Genomic DNA, 21,158 nt, shown 5'->3' on the forward strand with positions numbered 1-21,158 from the left:
GAAAATAAATTCATGACTCAGGCATGGTGCATGTGTGCTTTTCCTTCATTGATTCTTCATTGATTCTTCATTGATGCGACTATTACCAACACTTGTAACCATCTAACTCACGCAAGTATATTTTTTCTTATGTTTTACTAGTAACATGCTCATACGTTGTAATAGGTTGGACCCATATAATTAAAGATATGCTCGAAGGGTGATTTGGAAATATTAGATTCGGTGGTTAGTTACACAAACAGGATAGGACGCGCTGCGCATGGTGAGGAAGGGGTGGAAGGAAGACGACTCTCCTTTTACAGCACTAAAGATACATTTACTCTTGTTCGATCTTCAACTACACAGTAAATTTTAACATGAATGTTTCGTCAGGTATAACTCAACTCTAACTTTTTTCACACATGCAGGTTTTTTTTCTCACCAATCAAATTAACAGGTAGATGTTTTTTTTCCAGATACATCACTTATCAGATCACCAACCAAACGGACCCTTTGGATCGGACCTGGGTTAGAACTTGTTATACCCGATCAAAGTCAACAATGTCTAGACTGTAGACCCGCCCATTAGGAGTAGTCAGGGTTTCCCAAACCGCCGGGGCCGGGGTTACCGCGCCCCGGTGGTAAGCACGGTTACCGCGCGGTAACCGTGAAAAACCGTATAAAACCATGCAAAATTTATCAAAAATTCAAATTATTTTTAAAATTTATTTAAATTTAAGAAGGTTACCGCGGTATTTATATTACCGTACTGCCGCGGTAAGTCCGGTAAGTCTACGTACGTACCGTAACGGGGTGAGAAGAATGCCGGCCGGGTGGGTCCGCGGCATTCTTCTCACCCCGCTACGGTACGTACGTAGACAACAACCACTAATCCACTGTTGCACCGTCAACGAGTCTCCCCAATTTAACGATGCAAACGACGACACACGGCCTCTCTCACACGCCATGCAACACGCCACGGGAGACGCACTAGTGATCACGGTACACGAGAAAAACCGCATGGCCATGGAGGATTCCCCGTACCGGACTGGCTTTTGTTTTACAGCCAATTTTTTTACTCGTAGCAAAGTAAACTCACGTGTATATGCTCGCAGGGCATGCAATCTTTTTAGAAGTTTTTTTTTTGGCATTCTTTTGCTGCGCCCAGTCTGCATGTCGGAGCACGTACGCAAAGCGGCTCCCTATACACGTTACACGTACTAGTACTCCTCTCTTCTGTCCCCAAAGGCATGCATTTGTCCTCTTGCGAGGGGGGTAAATTAAAGCCCAGATTTGTATGGCTGGAAAGGTGAAAGCTAGCATGTTCCTGTTATTTTAATTCTTTTTTCTCGGAGAGAGATACGGTGCATATTCATGAAGACGGTTAACTCTCGTTTAGGAGAGATTTAAGGTCTGTCTGGAAAACTTATAGCATCTACAACTTTTTCACAGGATCTCTAACTCTTTCAAATAGTCTAAATTGTTACCTATATTCTAAAAATATATAGTCGTAGAATTAAAAAAATAAATTATAAGCAGTCAGAAACTGAAAAACCCAGCTTCTTATAATGTAGCTACCAACCAGTAAATTCTCATAATTTTAAGCTCTCCAAACGAGATCTTAGATTTCGAGAATCAGCTGGTGAAAATTTAGTTGATGAAAATATTAATAAGCAGGGAAAACAACCTTTTAGCTTCTAATTTATTTTCTAAATTATATAACTATAGCTTCTCATAATTTAGATCAAAAGCTAAATTATTTAGGAGAGATTTTTTTTTATTTAGAGAGAAGCTATAGCCATCACGAGCTTTTCTAAACAGGACCTAGGTGTACTTACAATATGAAAATTTTCAGTTGAATTAGGAATTTGTTGTTGGTTCGTCTTTTTAAAAGGTGTTGGGCAGCGTTCGCCTATTCGGTTGACTAGGCCAGTCGGTGAATAATCACTAGCCGGCGACGAACTACCCCGATCAAGAAATAAGCGGTTAATTAGTTGGTCAAAATTGGTCTGGTTAGTTAAAGTCAGTTAAACAGATCGGTTAGAGCAAGTTTAATAGTATAGCCCATTATTAGCTCTAATTTATCTATAGTCAATCTAATAGCCAATTTATACAATAGTTGCTTACTATACTACTAATATATGGTCCCACCTATCATATACACATTGCGTCTTGGAGTCCGTGTTGCAGCTGGCTACAGATCTGTAGCCTGCTGCTCTTCTCTCTCATCTTTTATCTTATTAAAATATGTTTATAGCTGGCTAATAGCCTGCTACTGTACCTTCTCTTAGGAAATAGAAATGTGGCACCGGTTAAAAATTTGGGCCAAACACGCGGAGGAGTCGAGAAAGTTCCTAGGGTTATTAAAACTTAAAAGGATCCCTTCATTCCCTCCAATGATACCGTATGGATCAGTTGAGCACTGCCACAGCCTCTCACCTTCACCTTGAGTCTCTTATGAAACCTCAATTTTATATTTCTTTTAATCATCAGTAACATATCAAATAGATAGCTACGTGTGTGCAAAATTTTATTGTTGGATATATTAGAATCACCTACTAGTAACTGACTAGTCTTCAACTGACCACCGACTAGCGTCTAGGTGAATACTGGTTAGGAATATATTTACGAGTGTATGCATATGATGTGTATACTCTTGTCTTTTCCCATAATCGTGAAATAAATATATTGGCATGTTAAACGGGAATGGATTTAATCCCTCAAAGAGATATCACCTCCTGTAGCTTTTTTCTCTCAAATATAATGTAAATGGTGATGAAAAGATTTAAAACAATAGTGGTATATGTACGTTGCATTGCATGAATCTTATCAAAATATTCTAAGAATTTTTCATAACTATTTTGATAGTATTTGATCAAATGTGGGAAAAATCTTTAGAGGGACTAAAAGAGTTTTTCAATGTCATACTACTCCCTTTATTTTCAAATAATTGATGATGGTCGCTACTCATTTTCAAACTTTGGCCACTTATATTTTTCTAAAATATATGTAAATACTAAAAATATATGCTAAATTATTAAAGTGTATTGAATACTTAATATAATTATAACTTTTGTTTATCATAGTCTCATTTTAATATAACTTGCTAAAGTTAAAATAATGGTAGTCAATACAAAACGAAGTGATAGCAGCTAAACTTGTTAGTTTTTTTTTTGGGTAAAACCTCCTCATTCGGGTTCAAGTTTTAAATTTGTATGAGTATTCCTAGCTATTTATGGCTTATTATTATTTTTTATTGATAGGCAACGTTTTAACAGAGAGTGACGTTAAAAGTCTGAAACATGCCCTAGCTAGTAGTTCTCAACAGACAGCAGATGCTAACTATAGTATCTGCTATCCCACCCCCTTAACAAGGGCCCAGCTCTGATACCAAATGATAACAATCCGGTCCAGGTGGGGTCGGCCGATGCCCAATAACTTAAGGTTGCTCGGACCCCAACAGTTCGCTCTGATACCAAATGATAACAATCCGGTCCAGGTGGGATCGGCCGAGGCACAATAACTTAAGGTTGTCCGGACCCCAATAGTTCTTTGGCACATCCACTCAGGAAAAGGCCCAATCTCCCTAAAAAACTAGTCCGATAGGGGAATGGTGGCTTCCTCCTCCCAAGCTAAGCAAGGTGGGATTATTTAGAGGCTCACACGGTCGCCGCCCGACTTTAGCGTCTCTGCCAATGGGTAATAGTTTAGGATGTCCTCATCAGTTTGGGTGACTACTGGCTAGGGCATGTTTCAAACTTTTAATTGTGGGTGCTGCAGCTTATCCTGAACTTTCATCGGGTTCAAGCATGGCTTTTTAAGGCCAGTCATTTTCAGGGTTGGCCGGTTGGGTTTGCCTGTCATTCGAGCAGGTATTATTAGTTCATGAAACAAAAGATTATTGCAAAAGCTTGGCTGTAAAGCTACAAAAACACCAAAGGAAACACTTTCATATCTGCATGTTTCGTGTGATCTGCTAAAGTAGCTTGTTCGACCGGTTCAAGTGTATTGCAAGTCATTGCAGTCAAGCTTAGACATATGGGGCAATCAGGCGATCGGCAGGATAGATTTTGGTGTCGGTTAGCGCTGAAACAAATCCCGTAGCTTTTTGTCGCATCATGCTTACCTGCTAGAGCAAGTTTAATAGTGTAGCTCACTACTGCTCTAATTTATTTATAGCCGATCTAATAGCCAATTCATATAATAGTTACTTACTATAATATTAATATATGGTCTCACCTATAATACACATGTTACGTCTTGAAGTCCGTGTTACTGCTGACTACATATCTATAGCCCACTGCTCTTTTCTTTCATCTTTTATCTCATTAAAATATATTTATAGCTGTCTAATAGTATGCTATTGTACCTGCTCGAGAAGCCCTTTTTTTTTCAAACAGTGACAACTGATGCTACCAAAAGGTTTTGCCCCGTCACACGGGTTTCTTCTGGTTCCAGGGTACATCACGCTTTCACAACTTTTTGCCAGATTCCGGCATAACATCACTAGTGTTTGCCGGACACTGACATCCCATTTTAGGTTGCAGGAATATTTATCCAGTTAGGCCTTTCAGATGTTTTAGATTTACAAAGGAAGGTGACAAGGAGACACTACAGATAAAACAATGTTCGTGTCTACATTCCAATTTGAACAGCGCGTCAACGGGCTGTGTCAAGAGGAGGCCAACCAGAAAACTGTGGTCAGAAACGACGAGGGAAAACGCAATCTGGACATTGAAGGCGCGAGCACAACTTCACCAACTGCAATTCGATGAAGATAATCCATCTACAGGATCTAGAGATCCATCTACTCTGATTCACCAGGGTGTAATCCACATTCTAATCTGACGGCTTCCAGGAGCTGAGGTGATATCACCTCCTTTTCAACTTGTTCTGTACTATTATTTCCACTTAAGCTATTCTGGGCCACATCTGCTCCCCAACCCCTGTACAAAATCACTTTGTTGGGCTCCCGCGACACTAGAACCGATCCAGTTGCTTCCTGATTCCATTGAACAATATAGAATTTCAGATTGATTCAGTATTTTTGGGGTGAACTACTCCCTGTTATAGACTATACAAACCTCTAGTTCTGAAATCAACTGCTGAATTGGAGTTCCGTCTGCTCGGTTCTTGATATTCACAATAGCAAGAGGATGCTTCTTGAAGTGTGTTTTTATTGCTTTTGCGACTCCTGTGATGACATTGTTCCTCCCTATGAAAGGAATCGGATGCTCAGCATATTAATTGAAATCTGGTGTAAACTGTATTGGGGACAAAGACTTACCAACAGCGAGTACTGGCCGTTTCTTCATTTTCAGAGCTTGCTTCCTTAGCATGAGCCTTTCTCGGTTTGAAAGTGGAGCAGCTGCGGAAGGCAACTGAGAAGATTTCTCATCCAATTTCAGCTCGTGTACAGGTGTAAGGGTTCCTACAAATTTTGAGCCACTTACTCTGTGACTATCTGAATTGTGCATCACAGAAGAACTAAGTGGACTTTGCTGCAGTCAAATCATCAGCATCAGCAGAAAATAATTGCCATGCACTGGGAAAAATCAACAATAAACTCACGTGTGTACTCTCAGATGAAGTACTTGTACTCTCAGTCAGACAGGAACTTGTAGTTTCAGACAGATCATCTGTATGCTTGCTGAAACATAACAACTTGTTCTGCAAATACAATGTGCAATGAACCATTAGTCCACCACAAAATTGTTGCGAAGAATCAAAACACACAAGAATTTTCGTAAAGGAATGGGAGGACCAGCAACCTGCATAACATCCAAGGGAACTCCAGATTTGGTTAAAACTGAGGTTCCCTCTGTTTCACTTTCACCTGAAGAACACTCTACAACCACTGACTTGGCACACTCAGGAAGAACTTCAGACACTTCCTTGACCATATATATTTAATAAACAGATAATCAGACATGATTGAATATATTGAGCCATAATGGAACTTCAGTTAAGATAATAAAATTTACTTCTTTTTTGTCCACTAATGTTCCAGAATTAACATTGAGATCAAGAATGCCTTGGTTGTGGTGGCCTGAGTTCATTCCATTAGTTGGAGTAACAGGTTGAACCTCCATTTGTTTAAAAAACTGAAGCATCATCAGTAAATTAATAATAGCATTTACAACAAAACGAATGGAAAAGGCTCAGCATTGAACAAAAAACTCACCATCTGATCCTTCAAGTAGTCTATATTCTTTGAAAGATTAAGCACATGAAGCTTCAGGGACTAAAATAAACAAGGAATATTAATTTGAGATCTAAAAAATAACTCCACAAGTGAACCACAGCAAGCTAATAGGTTTCAGTTTCACCTTATAACGCTGATACTCCACAGAACGCTTCAAAGCATCCTTTTTATTTAACAAAGATTTTGGCCTGAGAGTTGATGGCCTCTGATAGTTCTTTCCCCGATATATTATAATTGCATGTGCTTTGCTCACTCTTTCCACTGCCACCAATATACCACCACTCTCAGCCTCTAGAGTTCGAGCAGCATATTCAACATCTTTAATGTTGTGTTCTTTACATATAATTTTGACAAGTTCTCGGTACTTCCAGTGAAGGTGCATATTTTCAACAGTTCCATCAAAAACTCCTCTCCTTCCTGCAATCAATAGAAAAAAAAAAGGATGTTGAATTAAAGAAATAATAAAAAACAGTAAGATACAAGCGAATGAGGTATCAATATCGTGCAGAAATCACAGAAAGAACAGTTTGTATAGAGTCCATGGGTATGTCGCGCTCTCTTTTTGTTTATTGACCTTAGGGCTGCGGATGCTACTGCTTGGAAAGGCAATAATAGTCAAATCATGTACAGGTATAGAATGGTACAAAAGGAGGTTATGCGATGAATCACAACAGATGACCGAACTAATTCAAATATGTGCACTCCCAAAGTAACAAAAAACCACATAATACTCACACTGTCTCCACAAAAAGGATTTACAAGGATTAAAATGCCACTTGGTATGAGCTAAACAGATGAAAACTCTAGAAGTGGTAATATTACAGTCTGATAGAAGTGTTTCCCTTGGTGCTAGGCAGTAGGCACATGGCACGGCCATAGGTGGGACCTAGTGCCTAACTGCTTCCTAGGCGGGAAAAATCAGCTTGCTGACCTAGGCGGAGCGGACACCGAATGCCTAGGGGTCACCAAGGAGAACACTGTCTGGTAATCTACTTTCCTATAACTAATTTGGTAGTCAAATTAGGTAGCATTTTGACTTCTGAACAGATGCATGCTGCACAATACAAGGTTGAGGAGAATACTAACCTAGCAATAAGAATGATTTCATCTTTAAACCAACTTTCCTCAACATGTACCTCTCCTCTTCTGAGATAACCTCTCTAGTTTCAGCTCTAGAAGGCTCAGACGACATTTCTAGCTCTTCAATAAGCTTTTCAGTCTTCTCTTTCTCTGCAATTGCCTGAACAATATTTCTATATGAATTTAACTATTTCAAGTGTTTTTCTTTTCAAACTACCAAATCAAAATTATCAAGAGATGGCACTACTAGAAAAGAAAAGCAAACCTGAGATAATCTGGCCTCAACATTCTGGGCAAACACATTAAGAGATTCTGCTCTATTATCTGAAACTGCAGTTTCATCTTTATGCTTCTTTTCATAGCATTCATGCCCATCTAGTGAGACATCAGTAGCCATCTTCAGTTTAGAAGAATTTTGCGGTGTGCTTTTGTCAAAATTAAGCTTAGGGTTACTGATTGTAGAATTGCCATACTTTCTACGCTTTTCTATTGCAAGAGAGACAGCTGTGGGCAGGAAATCTTTCCCTCTGTAGAATACAATTGACTCATTATCCCTTGATAAAAGGGTCCCACCTGTCAAGCCCTGCAAGATTAAGAATGTCATGGTGGAACATAACCCCCCCCCCCCCTCCTCTCTGATTTTCTTTTGAAACTGATGATTGTAATGATAATTTCTCATAATGGAAAGTTTAGGATATAATAGGTTGAAGGCCTGGAGCCTGTGCTGAAATGGTTCACATCAGAAAGAGATACTAAAGTGTATTTTCCTAATATTTGGTGCCACATAAATCAAGGCGACACATAAAAAATATGAATCTATTGTTAAGTGCCTTCATACTGCATGTAAAATATGCATGAGTATGAGGGAACATATATCATAAAAAGAAGTGATTTTGATTCAACATGTAAAAATTCTGGGCTGCTATGGTTCAACTTCAATTATGATAGGAAATTAGGAATACAGGCAAATGATTTACATTTCAAAATTCGATGACACGTGAAAGATAAATCTGTAATGTCATCAATGTTTTATCGCAAGAATGCTCGAGAAATGTCAAATGCTATGAATAATTACATATCTACAATTAATTCCTCATAGCTGGGTTCTTTACCAACCTACCTTCAGTTTCTCAGAAATGAGATCACTATCAATGTTCTCTGCACCTCTCTTAATTGCAACCTTTGCTACCTCACATCTTTCCCATAGTTTGATCATAGATGCAGCCAACCCTTGAAGGTTACTACTTCGTCCTAGATAAATGACACCACGAAAGTAAATAACAGTGGTCCTTATCAAAGTCAAAGCCATGAAAGATATTATACAAGACAAATAACTAGAAATTACCAAGTGCGTAATGGTAGGGTAGGGGACGAGCTAGTCTCCTAAGGATTGTCATTTCTCTATCAGTTAACCTCGGTGGTACTCCTGAAGGAAGCAGACGAAAAGGCCTACGGTATCCAGGAACAATTGCTGGCAACAAATCAGCATCCACTGGAAGAGGGTCATACCCCCACCAATCAGAAAACCGTGGACCCAACCCATCCAATAATTTGTCAGCTTCCTCTGCGAGTTTGACCTCCCCAGGTAATTGTAACCGAAACTTATTTGGAGAACCAACACCAGCAACTAAGGTTGACCGAGCTCGACCACTGATCTCGCTAGGACGAGACACATTAGTGCTTGTATGTAATATTGCTTGCTGATCTTTTGTAGCACTGTTAATGCTTTGCTCTGCAGATCCAATGTCTAAATTTCCCTCAAGCGCATCAACACCAAACCGTCTAGTAAGATCATCGCCCTCCTCAGTATGATTGCTACCATGTTCTGCAGGATTATCAGAATCCTCTTCACTGCCACTTTGTTCGGAAGCTATTATAGCAAGATCCGCGTCCTCGTCATCAGAACTTGTATGCTCTGATGACTCATCCATGTCATTCTTCATTTCTCTATCATGGAAGTAAGGATACTTATAGTCAGTTCCTCTATATAATATGATGGTGCTTCCAGATCTCCAAATGACTAAGCCTCCAGTTTTTCTCTATAAAAAAACACATTGAGCATGTCAATTGCAAACTGAAAAGCGTTGAGATAGAAATGCCCTAAAACAAAAATTGAGATAGATTACTTTAAGAGAAAATCCAAGAAATGCCTTGGAATTTGGTATAATAAAATGCTTCGAAGAAGGAATGATTATGTGCATGCCAGTACACTGCTAAATGGATTCATTTCAAACAATTAAAAATAAAATATCCCTATCTTGAATCCTTGATCACTTCAAAGTTGTATCCCTTTTGAATAAACATGCTGCCATTTCCATGCTAACAGGGACTTCCGAAGTGGGCACAATCATATGCTAGCACTATATTACTATACTCAGCATCTTACCCTGTCACATTGTGCGATGAAATTCAGAATTAACATACAACTAATACTCTGTGCAATTTCAACATATAGTAGCACTCCGATGCCTTCCGGCATCCAAATTTTCTGAACGTTTTACTTACTAGGCGAGGCACAGGCGCACAGCTACAAACCTACGCTGGACTCGATTATCATATGCGCGGGGCAGCGCTCACCTCGAGAATCTCGTGCGTGCGCTTCATGTTCATGGCGGAGACGTCGTCGCACCTGATCTTCACGAGCTCCGCGTTGCGCCACCGCTCGTGTATCCCGTTCACGATCCCCTCCGTCACCCCGGCCTTCCCGACCTTGAGCCTGTTCCGCAGCCGAATCCCGGCCCCCTGAAGCCGCCGCAGCTCGTCCCTCGGCAGCGCCAGCTCCGCGGCGGACGGCGGCGCCGACGCCGCGGCGCTACTATCCCTCCCGCCGCGCCTCCTGCGGCGAGACGCGGCGGCCCCCTCCCCATCGCCCGTGGCCCAGCTCGGGTCTAGGGTGGAGCCGACGCGGTGGCGCGGGAGCTGGGCCGGCGTGGGAACGAATATCTCGCCGGGGGACGCGCCGGCGCCCGCCTCCGGCGCCGCCGGACCGGGGGCCGCCTCCGGGTGGTCGGCCTCGAGGTAGCCGAGGCTGCGGAGCTTGTCGGAGATGCGGCGGAGAGCCGACTTGGCGAGGAGCTCCGGCGAGGGGGAGGCGTGGATGGGAGGGAGGAGGAGGCGCGGCGGGGGTCGGGTTCTCGAGGCGGCGGGGGGGAGGAGAGGTGGGGAAGGGTGGGGGAGGAAGAGGAGGAGCATTTGGGTGTGGGGGAGGTGAGGGTAGTAGCGCGAGCGCGGGAGGCGCGTGGTGGGAGGGAGAAGTCGGGGTTTAACTAGCAGAGCTCGTAGTAGTAGAGGATAAGGCGTTGGGCGGACGGAGGTAGACGAAGGAGAATGTGTGGTGCTCTAAGATTCGTGCTGCTGACTGATGCCGCCAAGTGTAGGGGATACTGCTATAGTGAGTTGCCAGTTTTTTTATGTCAAAATATTTTTATTATTGGATTAGATATTTATCAATGAGATATATATATATATATATATATATATATATATATATATATATATATATATATATATATATATATATATATATATATATATATATATATATATATATATATATATATATATATATATATATATATATATATATATATATATATATATATTACAGTTTCGTTAATACATTGTACACACAAATATCATGTAGGCAGTCGTAACTGGTACAGAAGCTTAAAGCAATTCGGGCTTGAGCCATCAATAGCCTAGAACAAATATCCCTTAAGCAAGTCATCGTAATCCCTCTTAAGATTCTACTGCATTCGTCTCATTTTAAGCGCAGTAATGAGTTTCCGTGTTCAACTTTAATCGTCTATCTTATTTATTTTTTTTAGAAAAAAAATAAAAAAACATAAGTCACAAATAAAGTATTGTTCATGTTTTATCATTTAATAATAATAAAATATTAACCATAAAAAAATTTCAAATAAGACAAACGATCAAAGTTCGACACGGAAACTTATGATTGTGCTTAAAATAGAACGGGGTGAGTAATAGGAAGCATGGAAAGTCTGATGATACATTTCTTTGTCTTGAACTCTGGACTTATTAAATACTAACTATATAGCGGTGGACAATGTATTGTCTTGTTTTATTAAGAACAATAATGTTAACGTGGACACATGGTTATCGCATCAACCTTGGTGTGTTTGGATAATGGAAAATGGAAGGTGGGATTGAGATTGGAAATGAATGTAGGGTTATGATTAAATGAAAGAGTGAGAATGAACAGTTAGGATTTAAAGATGTTTTTTGATGGGTGGGAAATCATTTTCGGCCCTTTCCCATTAGCCAAACGTTGCCTTAACTTAAAACATTAAAACAATAAGCTATGACGCATAAGGAGCTCTATGACCGCAACTCTTCATGTAATTTTTATCTCTAATGTTCTATATTTGTCCCGAGAAATGTAAGCACTCCACTCATTCCTTAAAAAAAAATCTAGCTCCGTTTATTCGTTCTACATTCATCCTGAAAGAATTTAACTATGTTCTTACAAGAGCATAGGAATTGCTAGGATCACCTTGGTGTCGAAAGAACCTGACTGACTCTTCGTGCAAACCTTTTCTGTTGTCACACCATCGTAGACGCAAAGGGTGTGCAGGACGGGAAACGGTGATAGGCAATGCCCTTCAACAGGCGCTCTAAGCTTTGAACCATCCTCAATGAACTCAAACAAAACATTTGAATTGAAACCTGAGGTTCTTTAATTGGAAAGATCTTAACACTGATTGAAATATTTCAAATAAAAACTTGTAAATCTGAAAATTAAAATTACAACACTTGCAAAACTAATCGTGGTGAGGGACAAACCATGTTGCGGTGAAGCTCTTACAAAGAGTCATTTTTCTGCCAACAGAAACATTTTTCACTTTCTTTAAGCTGCCAGATGTAGTAGTAGACTAAGTCAACAGAGTTGAAAGGATGACATCAAAAGTCCCCCCCCCCCCCCCCTCCTTGTTAGCATCTGCCAACATCTATATTGCGAAATTCCCCAGTGAAGGAGCAATGCAAGATTCTAATTGACTTTGGTGTACTAATCTCTTCAGTTTGTCAGTAAAAAGAGTTTATGATTAATTACATCATATGCATGTAATAGACACTCTCGAGTGTGACAGAAGGGCTAGAATATATAACAAATCACTGATGCTGTGGCTTCATGAGAATGCTTCCTTTGCAGTCATGCAAGAGATGTTCTATGTAATAGGTATTAATATAGTTACCGTGCCTTCGCTGATCGATTTCTTGCAGTGCTGACGTTTTGTTTCACCTAACATTCTTTCAATAACCCTACAAGGTCGTGGTGACGAGCATTATCAATTGGCCGAAACTTGATCTCCACTGACTGCAAGCTCTTGCACTTGGAAGATAGCGAGTCAAGGCATGTGGAAGAAGATTTCCCCTTCGACCTGGAGTTTCCCCGCTTCCTCTTCGGCGTACCTAAGAACTGCACTAGTGATCCAATTTCAGAGGCTAAACACCAAAGGCACAAGAATTCAAACGTATCGTGTTTGAAACTCTGACAATGCGTATGTGATATTGATACGACGCAGATGGTTCATATTACCTTGCAACGGTGCAATCTAAGATGCTCCAAGTTTGGGGCGTTCCGGAGGACGCTCTTCAGCACGTAGCAGTTGGCTCCAACATCGCATTCGCTGAGAAGCAAGGTTGTCAAGCTAGGGAGCGTTGGGAATTCTTGGGATGCCTTGTCTAGCAGTGCCTGAAACAAAAGAACCAGTAAATCATTTGCAGTTATACGCAGGTTACTGAATTTCTGTCCCTCGGACCCATGCGCTGCAAACTGCAGTGAATGATGGCAATCTTAAATGCACCATCCGTTTTATATTATAAGTTATTTGATTTTTTTTCCTAATCAAACTATGTTAATTTTGACCAAATTTCTTAAAAAAAGTTTAGCAACATAGAGTATAAAATATTAAATTAGTTTTATTAAATCTAACATTAAATATATTTTAATAATATGCTTGTTTTGTGTTGAAAATACTTATAAACTAGAAATTAAAAAAAAAATAAAAGCAAACGACGTGTGCTCTGAACTGTTGAAAGATTCAAATAGAGAGAGAGCAATGGGGGATACGCAGTTACGCACAATTGTGGGGAACCCTGACAAATCTAGGTTTCTGACATTGGGGAATCGGTCGAGCATGTTGCGGGTGGATGCCAGGAAGTCGAGCTTGTGTTTGTTCATGCGCCGATTCAACTCTTGGTCCGTCTCGAGGACAGTGATCGACGCGGTGACGAGCGACGCGAGCGCCTCGCCCTCCTCCGCGGGGGCGACGCGCACCGCGGCCGCGCGCGTGCGGCTGAACGGGAGGAAGAGGCGCAGGGAGGCGACGCGGGGAGACGCGACGGTCAGCGCGTAGGGCCTCGCGGTGCGGCGGGGCACGACGGCGAGGGCGAGGCTCCTGAGCGTGGGGATGGCGATGGTGGTGGTGGGTGATGATGGCTCGTGCCCGAACGTGCAGCTCTCCATGCGCAGGTCCTCGAGGACCGGGAGGAGCTCGGCGAGCCGCCCCCCGTCGCCGGAGATGAAGCCCAGGTGCACGCCGAAGAGGTGCAGCCGCTTGAGGCGGCCGGTGCCGGCGCCGTCGCCGAGGGTGAGCGCCGGCGGCCAGTCGACCGTGCCGCCGTACTCGACGTGGATGTCGACCGACGCGGGGCGGCGCGTGAGCGCGCGGCGGACCCACCTCCCGAAGGTGATGAACCTCCCCTCGTAGAGCAGGTGCAGCCGGAACGCGTCCAGCGGCGGCGTGCCGGTGCCGCCCAGGAGCGTCGGCGACAGTATGCCGTCGGCGAAGTCCTCGAAGCCGTCGCAGTCCACCACCGGCTCTCCCTCCTCGCCCCCGCACGCGCGGCGGAACTCCCGCTGGTCGATGTCGACGCGCGGCGCCGAGCGCCACAGGCCCCGCCACCGCCGCGACAGGACGCTCGTCCGCACTGCCTGCCGGGACCCGACCAGCGCGAGGATGTCGTGCAGGAGGCAGTCCGGCAGCTCGCTCAGCCGGTCCTCCGCGCCGGCGCTTCGGGCGCGCTTGCGCGGGGGCTCGTCGGACGCCGCCGCCGCCGCCGCCGACGCCATTGGGAGATCGCGTCGCGCCGCTCCGTAAATACTTCTACTACTAGGACTCGCCACCTTGTCCGGGTTTAAGCGCGACGGCCGTGGGCCGCGCGCGTTCTCAATCTGGACTGGAGTAATAGGTGGATTCCGTCGCCGGGGGAAGATACCGTGTGTGAAAGTGAAACGGATGCAAAATCCTGGCCCATACCAGGAAATTAAACTGAGGGTGCGCTCTAAACTCCGTTTCAACTTGTCTGTTTTCTCGATTTTCAAACTGTTAAACGGTGTGTATTTTTACTAAAACAATTCTACATAGAAATTATTTATTAAAAAAATCAAATAAATAAAATTTCTAAGTTTTAATAATTAATATTTAATTAATCATATGTTAATTACAATTTTTTGTTTTGCGTTGATGACCAATATTTGAGCCCATCTAAACAAAGAAAAATTGGTTTCATACCGTCGAGTTTATATTTACAAATAGTATTGCATTCATTCTATAATACTAGGATTATTCCTTCTTTTTGAAAGATTAAGAATAAAAGGACTATAATGCCCCTGTTAAGTGAGAGTTTGTTGTGGGTGAGTTGTAGTTGGGGATAAGATATGAAGAAAGTTAAATTATAGTTGGTTGATGTGATAAATAGTACAGTGCACCACAACATCAATATCTGTTATATTGTGGGACAAGTTTGAAGGGTAGAATAATATAAGATGGATGTAGTAGCAAATTACCCATATCCCATGGGATAAAAATAAAACCGAGCGTTTTGGTTTTTATTCGGACTTTTTTATATATATTTTTCCTGATGGCCGGTTTTCTAGAAAAAAAATATTTTGTTTTCTTAAGAGGAGATGGGGGTGCAAGATCTATTTCCTCACTGATTTTTCGCATACATGTGGCCCCGGGAAAGTGAAGCGGAGAACGATTCTCCTTTACAGGGCAACATATCATATGCACACAGGCCCTCACGTGTACACACGTGCACACCAACTAAAAAATGTCACCAAAAAATCTAGAAAAAATCATACACATACTTTCAATTGTATTACACCTAGGGTTAAAATCTTAACGTCAAATTCATTATATTTTAGCCATAACAAAAAAAAACAAAAAATCTGACAGTTTTAAGGTTACAATTTTGTCAGAATTTTATCTTTTTTGTTATTCTCTATGTAGAATGAATTTGAAGATGCGACTTTGCACGTAGATGTAATACTATTGAAAGTACATGTATGAATTTTCCTAGAATTTTTTGTGATAATTTTTAGTTGGTGTACACGGTGTATACACGTGAGGGCCTGTGTACATAGGATACGCTCCCCCTTTACAGTAGCATATATAGATACCATTGAGGATTGTGCTAGCTGGAGGCTTAGAGCATGCCTCTTTGCCTCACTTAAAATGTGGTGACGTTAAAATTTGTAATGCTTATTATTTTCGATTAAATCAATGTTGCACATGCACACACCCCACTACTCACAACCAAACTCTAAACTATCACACACCCACGAGCGCATCCTCTTAACTCAAAAGAGATGGATATTACCAACAAATCCTCAATCTCACTAAATTCCTATTGAAAATACATTTACATGTATGCTTTTAACACTAAACCAAATATTCCCTCACATAGAGCAGTGTTCAGTGTTCATCTTCAACATAACTAAGAGCCAAGTAGTCAACGTGAGCCTAAGGATTATTCCATCACTTTCATAAGCCTTAACATTTTGGAAAAAGTTGAGGCCAAACAATTAATTCAAAAACTATTTTTCCGTGGTAGAAAGAAATAATACAAATAATCGATAGTGCATAGGAATCTTCGTTCATCAATAGAGGTAGCATGTGTAACGTACTAACAATGGGGTTTGCATTTCTTGTGTTGGGGTGAGCTTCTCATGGCTATAGTTGCTACCATAATCTCTACTCCAGATTTCGAGTCCCATTAGATACAGTTTTCATAAACAAACTAATAGCTAGCTAGAAGCTTTGTAGATTTTCTCGGCTACTTCTCATGATCTCCGGATCTCGCAACTAACACCACAATCTCACTTGAGGTGTGGCTTGGGATAGAAGACAAGCTAGCACACGAAGCTCGTTTTAGAAGAATATGCAATGTGAACTTAAACATGAGTTTGTCAGTCTTTATCATCACACTATTTGTTGATGGGCATTCAGTCGGATTGAGGTTTGGTCTCTCATTTTTTTATGTGAAAAATCTGGTAATCTAAAAGTGGAGATCGAAATACATTGCAAAAATAATGAAGACAGAGATATTAGGTTTAGGTATTTCGGTTTGGTCTCATTACTATAATCATCAACAAATTTAAACGATGGAAAAAAATCAAAGAAATCATAAAAAAAGGTAGAATATGGCAGTGTCACGTTCGTCCATGAGGGGCGGAGAGCGCGCGGGGCCAACACTTACCATTGACATCCGCGCTAGCCGCTAGGACAAGCCGTGCTCATGCCAACTCTAGCTCTCTCTCACTAGTCCCTCAATCCACTCTCGTCGCCCCAAGGGAGGAGAGGGCATCGGTTAGGGCACACAATGTTGACATCCACAATATAGTCGATTTGGATCTCCATCGCCGATCTCTCGATCCACCTTGTGTATATTGAGGGAAGGAAGGCATGTGACAAGGAGTCGACTAGGTTATTGCAAAGGGGGAGTACCAACTCGAGTGTGGGTGTTGGGAAGGGGGAGGGGGTGGGGATTGGTTTGGATTTTCCTCGGTGTTGGGCTGGGCTAAGGTATACATGTTGTTATTGGCCTTTTTTTAATGAAGAAAGCACAATAAATATATTAACTTTTAAGAAAATTTACAAATAAGAAGGAGAAAGGGCAACATTACAAAAGATAAATCCACGATTGCACTAAAGTCATATACATTTCCTTGAGTCTAGGTAAATGTTGACTCAAATTAGCTTTCAGATTTCTCTTCCATGCAAGGACCTAAGGTTGGACTCCATTAAAAACTAGATTATTTCGCTCCTTTCAAATACTCCCAGCAGCCAAAAGAAAGGGTTCCATGAAGCATGGGTGGGGGAAAAATGTTTTGTCGAATATCTAACCAAAATATTCGATCAGTCATTTAGTCAAAATTTGCCCACCCCTATTTGTCATGATATGTTTTTTTTTTCTAACTGGGTGTGAATTCTCCCTCACCCATATACTTGTTTCCAACCACTATTTCTAATAAAAATATGGGTCTTCAAAAAATGTTCAGTGGAGTGAGGAAAGCCCAACTGATTCATGGAGTTTAGGCGGGGTCAACTAGGGTTGAAAGTGATTCGGATAGTTTCCGTCCGACCGGACCTCTTTTTGGATTCGGATAGTTTCGGTCGCATATATCTGGAAATTTTCGAAATCGGAAACGAATTCGGTTTTTTTTCAGAAATGAAAATGAATATGATATAGGTGATATACGTCGGAATTGGATAGTGGTCGGATACTGTCCGTTATTTCCCATCAGATATATGGTGTTCTTATGCAAAAACATGTTTTTCTTTTCTCTACTTAGGTGGAACAAAAACAAACCATATGAAAAAATAACAAGGAATAGCAATTCACATACAAACAAATGGAAATATTCAATTCTGAAAAATAACCACTCAAATTTCCAAAAACTTTCAATTCAATTCTGAAAATTTTAAAAACTTTTAATTCAAAAATTGAAAAGTTTTAGTTCGAATTCAAAACTCTTAACTCAGATTTAAAAAATTCAACTCAAATTCTAGAACGTTTAATTCAATTTCGAAACTCTCAACTCTAATTGAAATGTTCAACCCAAAATTTAAAACATTCAACCATTTTTCAAAATTTTAATGTGCCTGCGAAAATTTCAGTGATACACATTAATTTATTTGTTTCATGATAACATAAATTTGTATGGAAAGTAAACACAACATTTTCTATCTCCCCCTGCCCTTACAAATAGAGATAAAATTTGAAAATGTTGATGTTTTGTTTTTGAAAACTAATGGCTACATCTCTTCCTCGATTTAAGAAGCTTACTTTGAGGGGTCTTGATATTTCAATAATTATTCGTCACCGTATTCGTTTCGATTCATATTCGCTCCATATCTATATTCGATAATATTTGATTCCGTTTTTGTATCTGGGTTTCCGATTCTGATTCCGAGAGAAAAAAAATGAAAACGAATATGATAGAGCTAGTTTCCGACCGTATTTGATCCGTTTTCATCCCTAGGGTCAACAAATCCCCCTCTTAAGGTAGCAAAGATGCAGAGAGTAAACACATGTAAGATAGATCATGGCACCAACACCTTAATAAGCCCTGTTATCGATGATATTCAATTCACAAGGTGTTACAATGTGCAGTAGCAACAAAGCATGTCCTCCAACATTCAAACATGGCTTGACATTTGACAATGCAATTACATAATGGTGTAACATCTACATATGATTTTATTATATACTAACTAGTTAGACCAATTTGGTCAAACTGTTCCATATGAAAAATAAAAGCATGCCTCCTATATTGCAATTCTTTTGTTCTACTTTCTATTGAGCTCGATTGATATTGTCTCCTCATCAATTGATCTCTTCCTCCATTGATTGTGTGGTATTTCCTTCAGAAATTCATGTAAAAGATCATGAGAAGGTTCACCGCGCGGGTGCTTGATTTCCACTGACTTCAAACTGCTGCACGCGGAAGACAATGTTGAGCTAGAGCATTTTGAAGTTTTCTCCTTCGACTGGGTTTGCCCAGCCTTCCTCCTCGATTTACCTACAAACTGTTGTACAAGGGTTGGTTTCACATCAGATGCCGAACCATGACGGTATAAGAGCTAAATGAACCATATGCTTAACTTCGCCAAATGATACCTTGCAATTGTGTAGTCTAAGCTGCTCCAGATTTGGGGCGTTCTGAAGGATGCTCCTCAACACGTGGTACTTGTATCCAATGTCACACTCGTTGAGGAGCAAGGTTGTCAAGTAGGGGAACATCGGGAATTCCTGGGATTTATTATCCAGCAGTGCCTGAAACATATGAAACCAGGAGATAATTTCAGGCTTTCAGCTACATAGACAGAGTATACAAGATTAGGCTGCAGTTTCAAACTTCAGAGTAATGAGCAGCAGTTTTCATGCTACTCTCCTGTTATGGGTGAACAGAAGTTTTTGCCATTGAAGAGAGACTTAGCAATCGGCGAAATAATTAGTAATACTTAACTGTAAAATTAAATTTGTTATGTTTCCAGGTATGTATTTGTTGTGCCAAATGAAGGATTATACTGTGATATACTTTGCAGAGAAAGGTCGGAGAGAACGAACCGTTGCATTGAGCCCAGTCAGGTCGAGATTTCTGACGCTGGTGAGGCGGCCAAGCAGGTTGCTGATGGCAACCAAGAAGTCAACCTTGAATTGGTTCACCCGTCGGTTCCGCGGATCCCCAGGATCGGTGTCAACTATGGTGATCGACGCGTCGACGAGCGATGTGAGCGGCGCGTCGGTGATCACCCTAACCCCTTCCTCCCGGCTGTACGGGAGGACGAGGCGCAGCGAGGTGAGGCCTGGAGCCGTGAGGCGCTGCTCGCGGACGAAGCAGCCGTTGATTGGGGAGACGAGGGCGAGCCGCTTGAGCGTGGGCGAGGCGATGGTGCCGTGCGCGTACGAGCACCTCTCGATGTGCAGGTCCTCGAGGGCCGGGAACTCGTCGGCGCCGAAGACGACCGTCGGGCGGAGCCCGAAGATGCGCAGGGTCTTGAGGCGGCTGACGGCGGTGACCGGGGTCAGGGGCACGGCGGGCGGCCAGCTGAAGGAGCGGCGGGGGAGGTAGTAGAGGTCGACGGTGGCGGGGCGGCGCCAGAGGGCGCGGCGGATCCACCTCTGGAAGTTGGTGGTCACCGCGTCCTCGTCCAGGCGCATCCGGAGCGCGTCCAGCTCCCGCGCGGCGCCCGGGTGGAGCGACGGCGACAGGACGCCGTCCGCGAAGTCCTCGATGCGATCCAGGCGGAACCGCGGCGGGTCGCCGTCGGCGCCCGGGAGGCGGAACGACCCCACGTCGATGACCACGACCCGCACGCCGCGCCAGAGGTTCCGCCACCGCCGCGACAGCACGCTCGTCTGCACGGCCTGGCGGGACCCGAGATGCGCCAGGATGTCCTCCAGGAGGCAGTCCGGCAGATCGCTCAGCCGGTCCTCCTCCTCCTCCCCTGCGCCGCCGCCGCCGCCGTCGACGCGGGCGCGCTTCCGCGGGGGCTCAGATGCCTCCGCCGCCGCCGCCGCCGCCGCCGCGGCGGCGGTCTGGGGGATCCCCTCCATAGGGTTCTCCGGGATTTGCGTCGCGTCGCGCTCGCGTCGCATCGCGTCGCGCTATCGTTTCGTGTTTGGGGGAGAGCCTGGCTCAAATGGGCCGGGCTTTTTATTTGTAATCACACGCGTCTCCTATTGAGAATCGGAGTCCGACTTCGCGTAGGACTCGCGGGAGGCGGCGAATGCATGCCAGTTCGCGTTTATACGCTTTACACGGGGTTTGGTCTGGCCCCACCTGTCAGTCTAACACGTTAGCGACTTTCAATGATACTGCAACCAGACAAAAGTTTTATTGCTTTGGCCATATAAATAGTTTATGCTTTTGATAAAAAAAACCACTACAAATCTATTTTAATATATAAAACTGATTGATAGAATTTAAAAAGTTTAACCCATTTTTGTTTCTGAATGTCAAATAGGAGTAACTTTTTATCAGAGAGATTATACTGTAAAAACATACGTAAGCTAAGACCAGGGCATAAAAAAGACGAAATTTGTCACGACAGTTTCCCTGGATAAATCAATTTCAGGA

At 42.5% G+C, this 21,158-nt stretch overlaps 3 protein-coding genes across 6 annotated transcripts; all 3 read right to left on the bottom strand.

Moving 5' to 3' along the window:
- Positions 1–4,392: 4,392 nt before the first annotated feature.
- On the bottom strand, positions 4,393–10,573 carry LOC4336085 (CRM-domain containing factor CFM2, chloroplastic). Of its 4 annotated transcripts, none has more exons than XM_066310028.1 (14): positions 9,842–10,573; positions 8,610–9,303; positions 8,385–8,515; positions 7,530–7,847; positions 7,271–7,424; positions 6,309–6,601; positions 6,164–6,223; positions 5,964–6,065; positions 5,751–5,873; positions 5,551–5,649; positions 5,433–5,480; positions 5,267–5,360; positions 5,064–5,194; positions 4,393–4,981 (listed from the first exon to the last, which is right to left on the bottom strand). In XM_066310028.1, the coding sequence occupies exons 1-14, from the start codon at positions 10,454–10,456 to the stop codon at positions 4,787–4,789; spliced, it is 3,057 nt and encodes a 1,018-aa protein (XP_066166125.1). In that variant the 5' UTR covers positions 10,457–10,573; the 3' UTR covers positions 4,393–4,786. The 4 variants fall into 4 exon arrangements, with proteins under 4 accessions (XP_066166125.1, XP_015633556.1, XP_015633555.1 ...); XM_015778070.3 differs by having other exon boundaries at positions 5,964–6,083; XM_015778069.3 differs by having other exon boundaries at positions 4,450–4,981; positions 5,267–5,480.
- A 1,812-nt stretch (positions 10,574–12,385) lies between these two features.
- On the bottom strand, positions 12,386–14,360 carry LOC107275581 (MEIOTIC F-BOX protein MOF). The gene is made up of 3 exons (XM_015779367.2): positions 13,371–14,360; positions 12,825–12,980; positions 12,386–12,704 (listed from the first exon to the last, which is right to left on the bottom strand). Exons 1-3 carry the CDS (start codon positions 14,358–14,360, stop codon positions 12,528–12,530), a joined length of 1,323 nt encoding a protein of 440 aa, XP_015634853.2. The 3' UTR covers positions 12,386–12,527.
- A 4,254-nt stretch (positions 14,361–18,614) lies between these two features.
- Positions 18,615–20,702, bottom strand: LOC9266478 (MEIOTIC F-BOX protein MOF-like). The gene is made up of 3 exons (XM_015778611.3): positions 19,646–20,702; positions 19,196–19,351; positions 18,615–19,104 (listed from the first exon to the last, which is right to left on the bottom strand). Exons 1-3 carry the CDS (start codon positions 20,675–20,677, stop codon positions 18,865–18,867), a joined length of 1,428 nt encoding a protein of 475 aa, XP_015634097.1. The 5' UTR covers positions 20,678–20,702; the 3' UTR covers positions 18,615–18,864.
- Between the last annotated feature and the right edge of the window lie 456 nt (positions 20,703–21,158).

This window comes from Oryza sativa, chromosome 4, assembly GCF_034140825.1.
Source record: "Oryza sativa Japonica Group chromosome 4, ASM3414082v1".
Lineage (NCBI taxonomy): Eukaryota > Viridiplantae > Streptophyta > Magnoliopsida > Poales > Poaceae > Oryza > Oryza sativa.

What these genes read in the sequence shown, in the direction of transcription:
- LOC107275581 (XM_015779367.2), bottom strand. Translation starts at nt 14,360, where the DNA reads ATGGCGTCGGCGGCGGCGGCGGCGGCGTCCGACGAGCCCCCGCGCAAG. An exon ending in TGTCAGGGTTCCCCACAATT is followed by an intron (nt 12,981 to 13,370) that starts GTGCGTAACTGC and finishes CTTTTGTTTCAG; the next exon opens with GCACTGCTAGACAAGGCATC. An exon ending in TTAGATTGCACCGTTGCAAG is followed by an intron (nt 12,705 to 12,824) that starts GTAATATGAACC and finishes TCACTAGTGCAG; the next exon opens with TTCTTAGGTACGCCGAAGAG.
- LOC4336085 (XM_015778068.3), bottom strand. Translation starts at nt 10,456, where the DNA reads ATGCTCCTCCTCTTCCTCCCCCACCCTTCCCCACCTCTCCTCCCCCCC. An exon ending in TTCCCTTGGATGTTATGCAG is followed by an intron (nt 5,650 to 5,750) that starts GTTGCTGGTCCT and finishes TTGTATTTGCAG; the next exon opens with AACAAGTTGTTATGTTTCAG. An exon ending in AGTTGATTTCAGAACTAGAG is followed by an intron (nt 4,982 to 5,063) that starts GTTTGTATAGTC and finishes CAATGGAATCAG; the next exon opens with GAAGCAACTGGATCGGTTCT.
- LOC9266478 (XM_015778611.3), bottom strand. Translation starts at nt 20,677, where the DNA reads ATGCGACGCGAGCGCGACGCGACGCAAATCCCGGAGAACCCTATGGAG. An exon ending in TGACTGGGCTCAATGCAACG is followed by an intron (nt 19,352 to 19,645) that starts GTTCGTTCTCTC and finishes CATATGTTTCAG; the next exon opens with GCACTGCTGGATAATAAATC. An exon ending in TTAGACTACACAATTGCAAG is followed by an intron (nt 19,105 to 19,195) that starts GTATCATTTGGC and finishes CTTGTACAACAG; the next exon opens with TTTGTAGGTAAATCGAGGAG.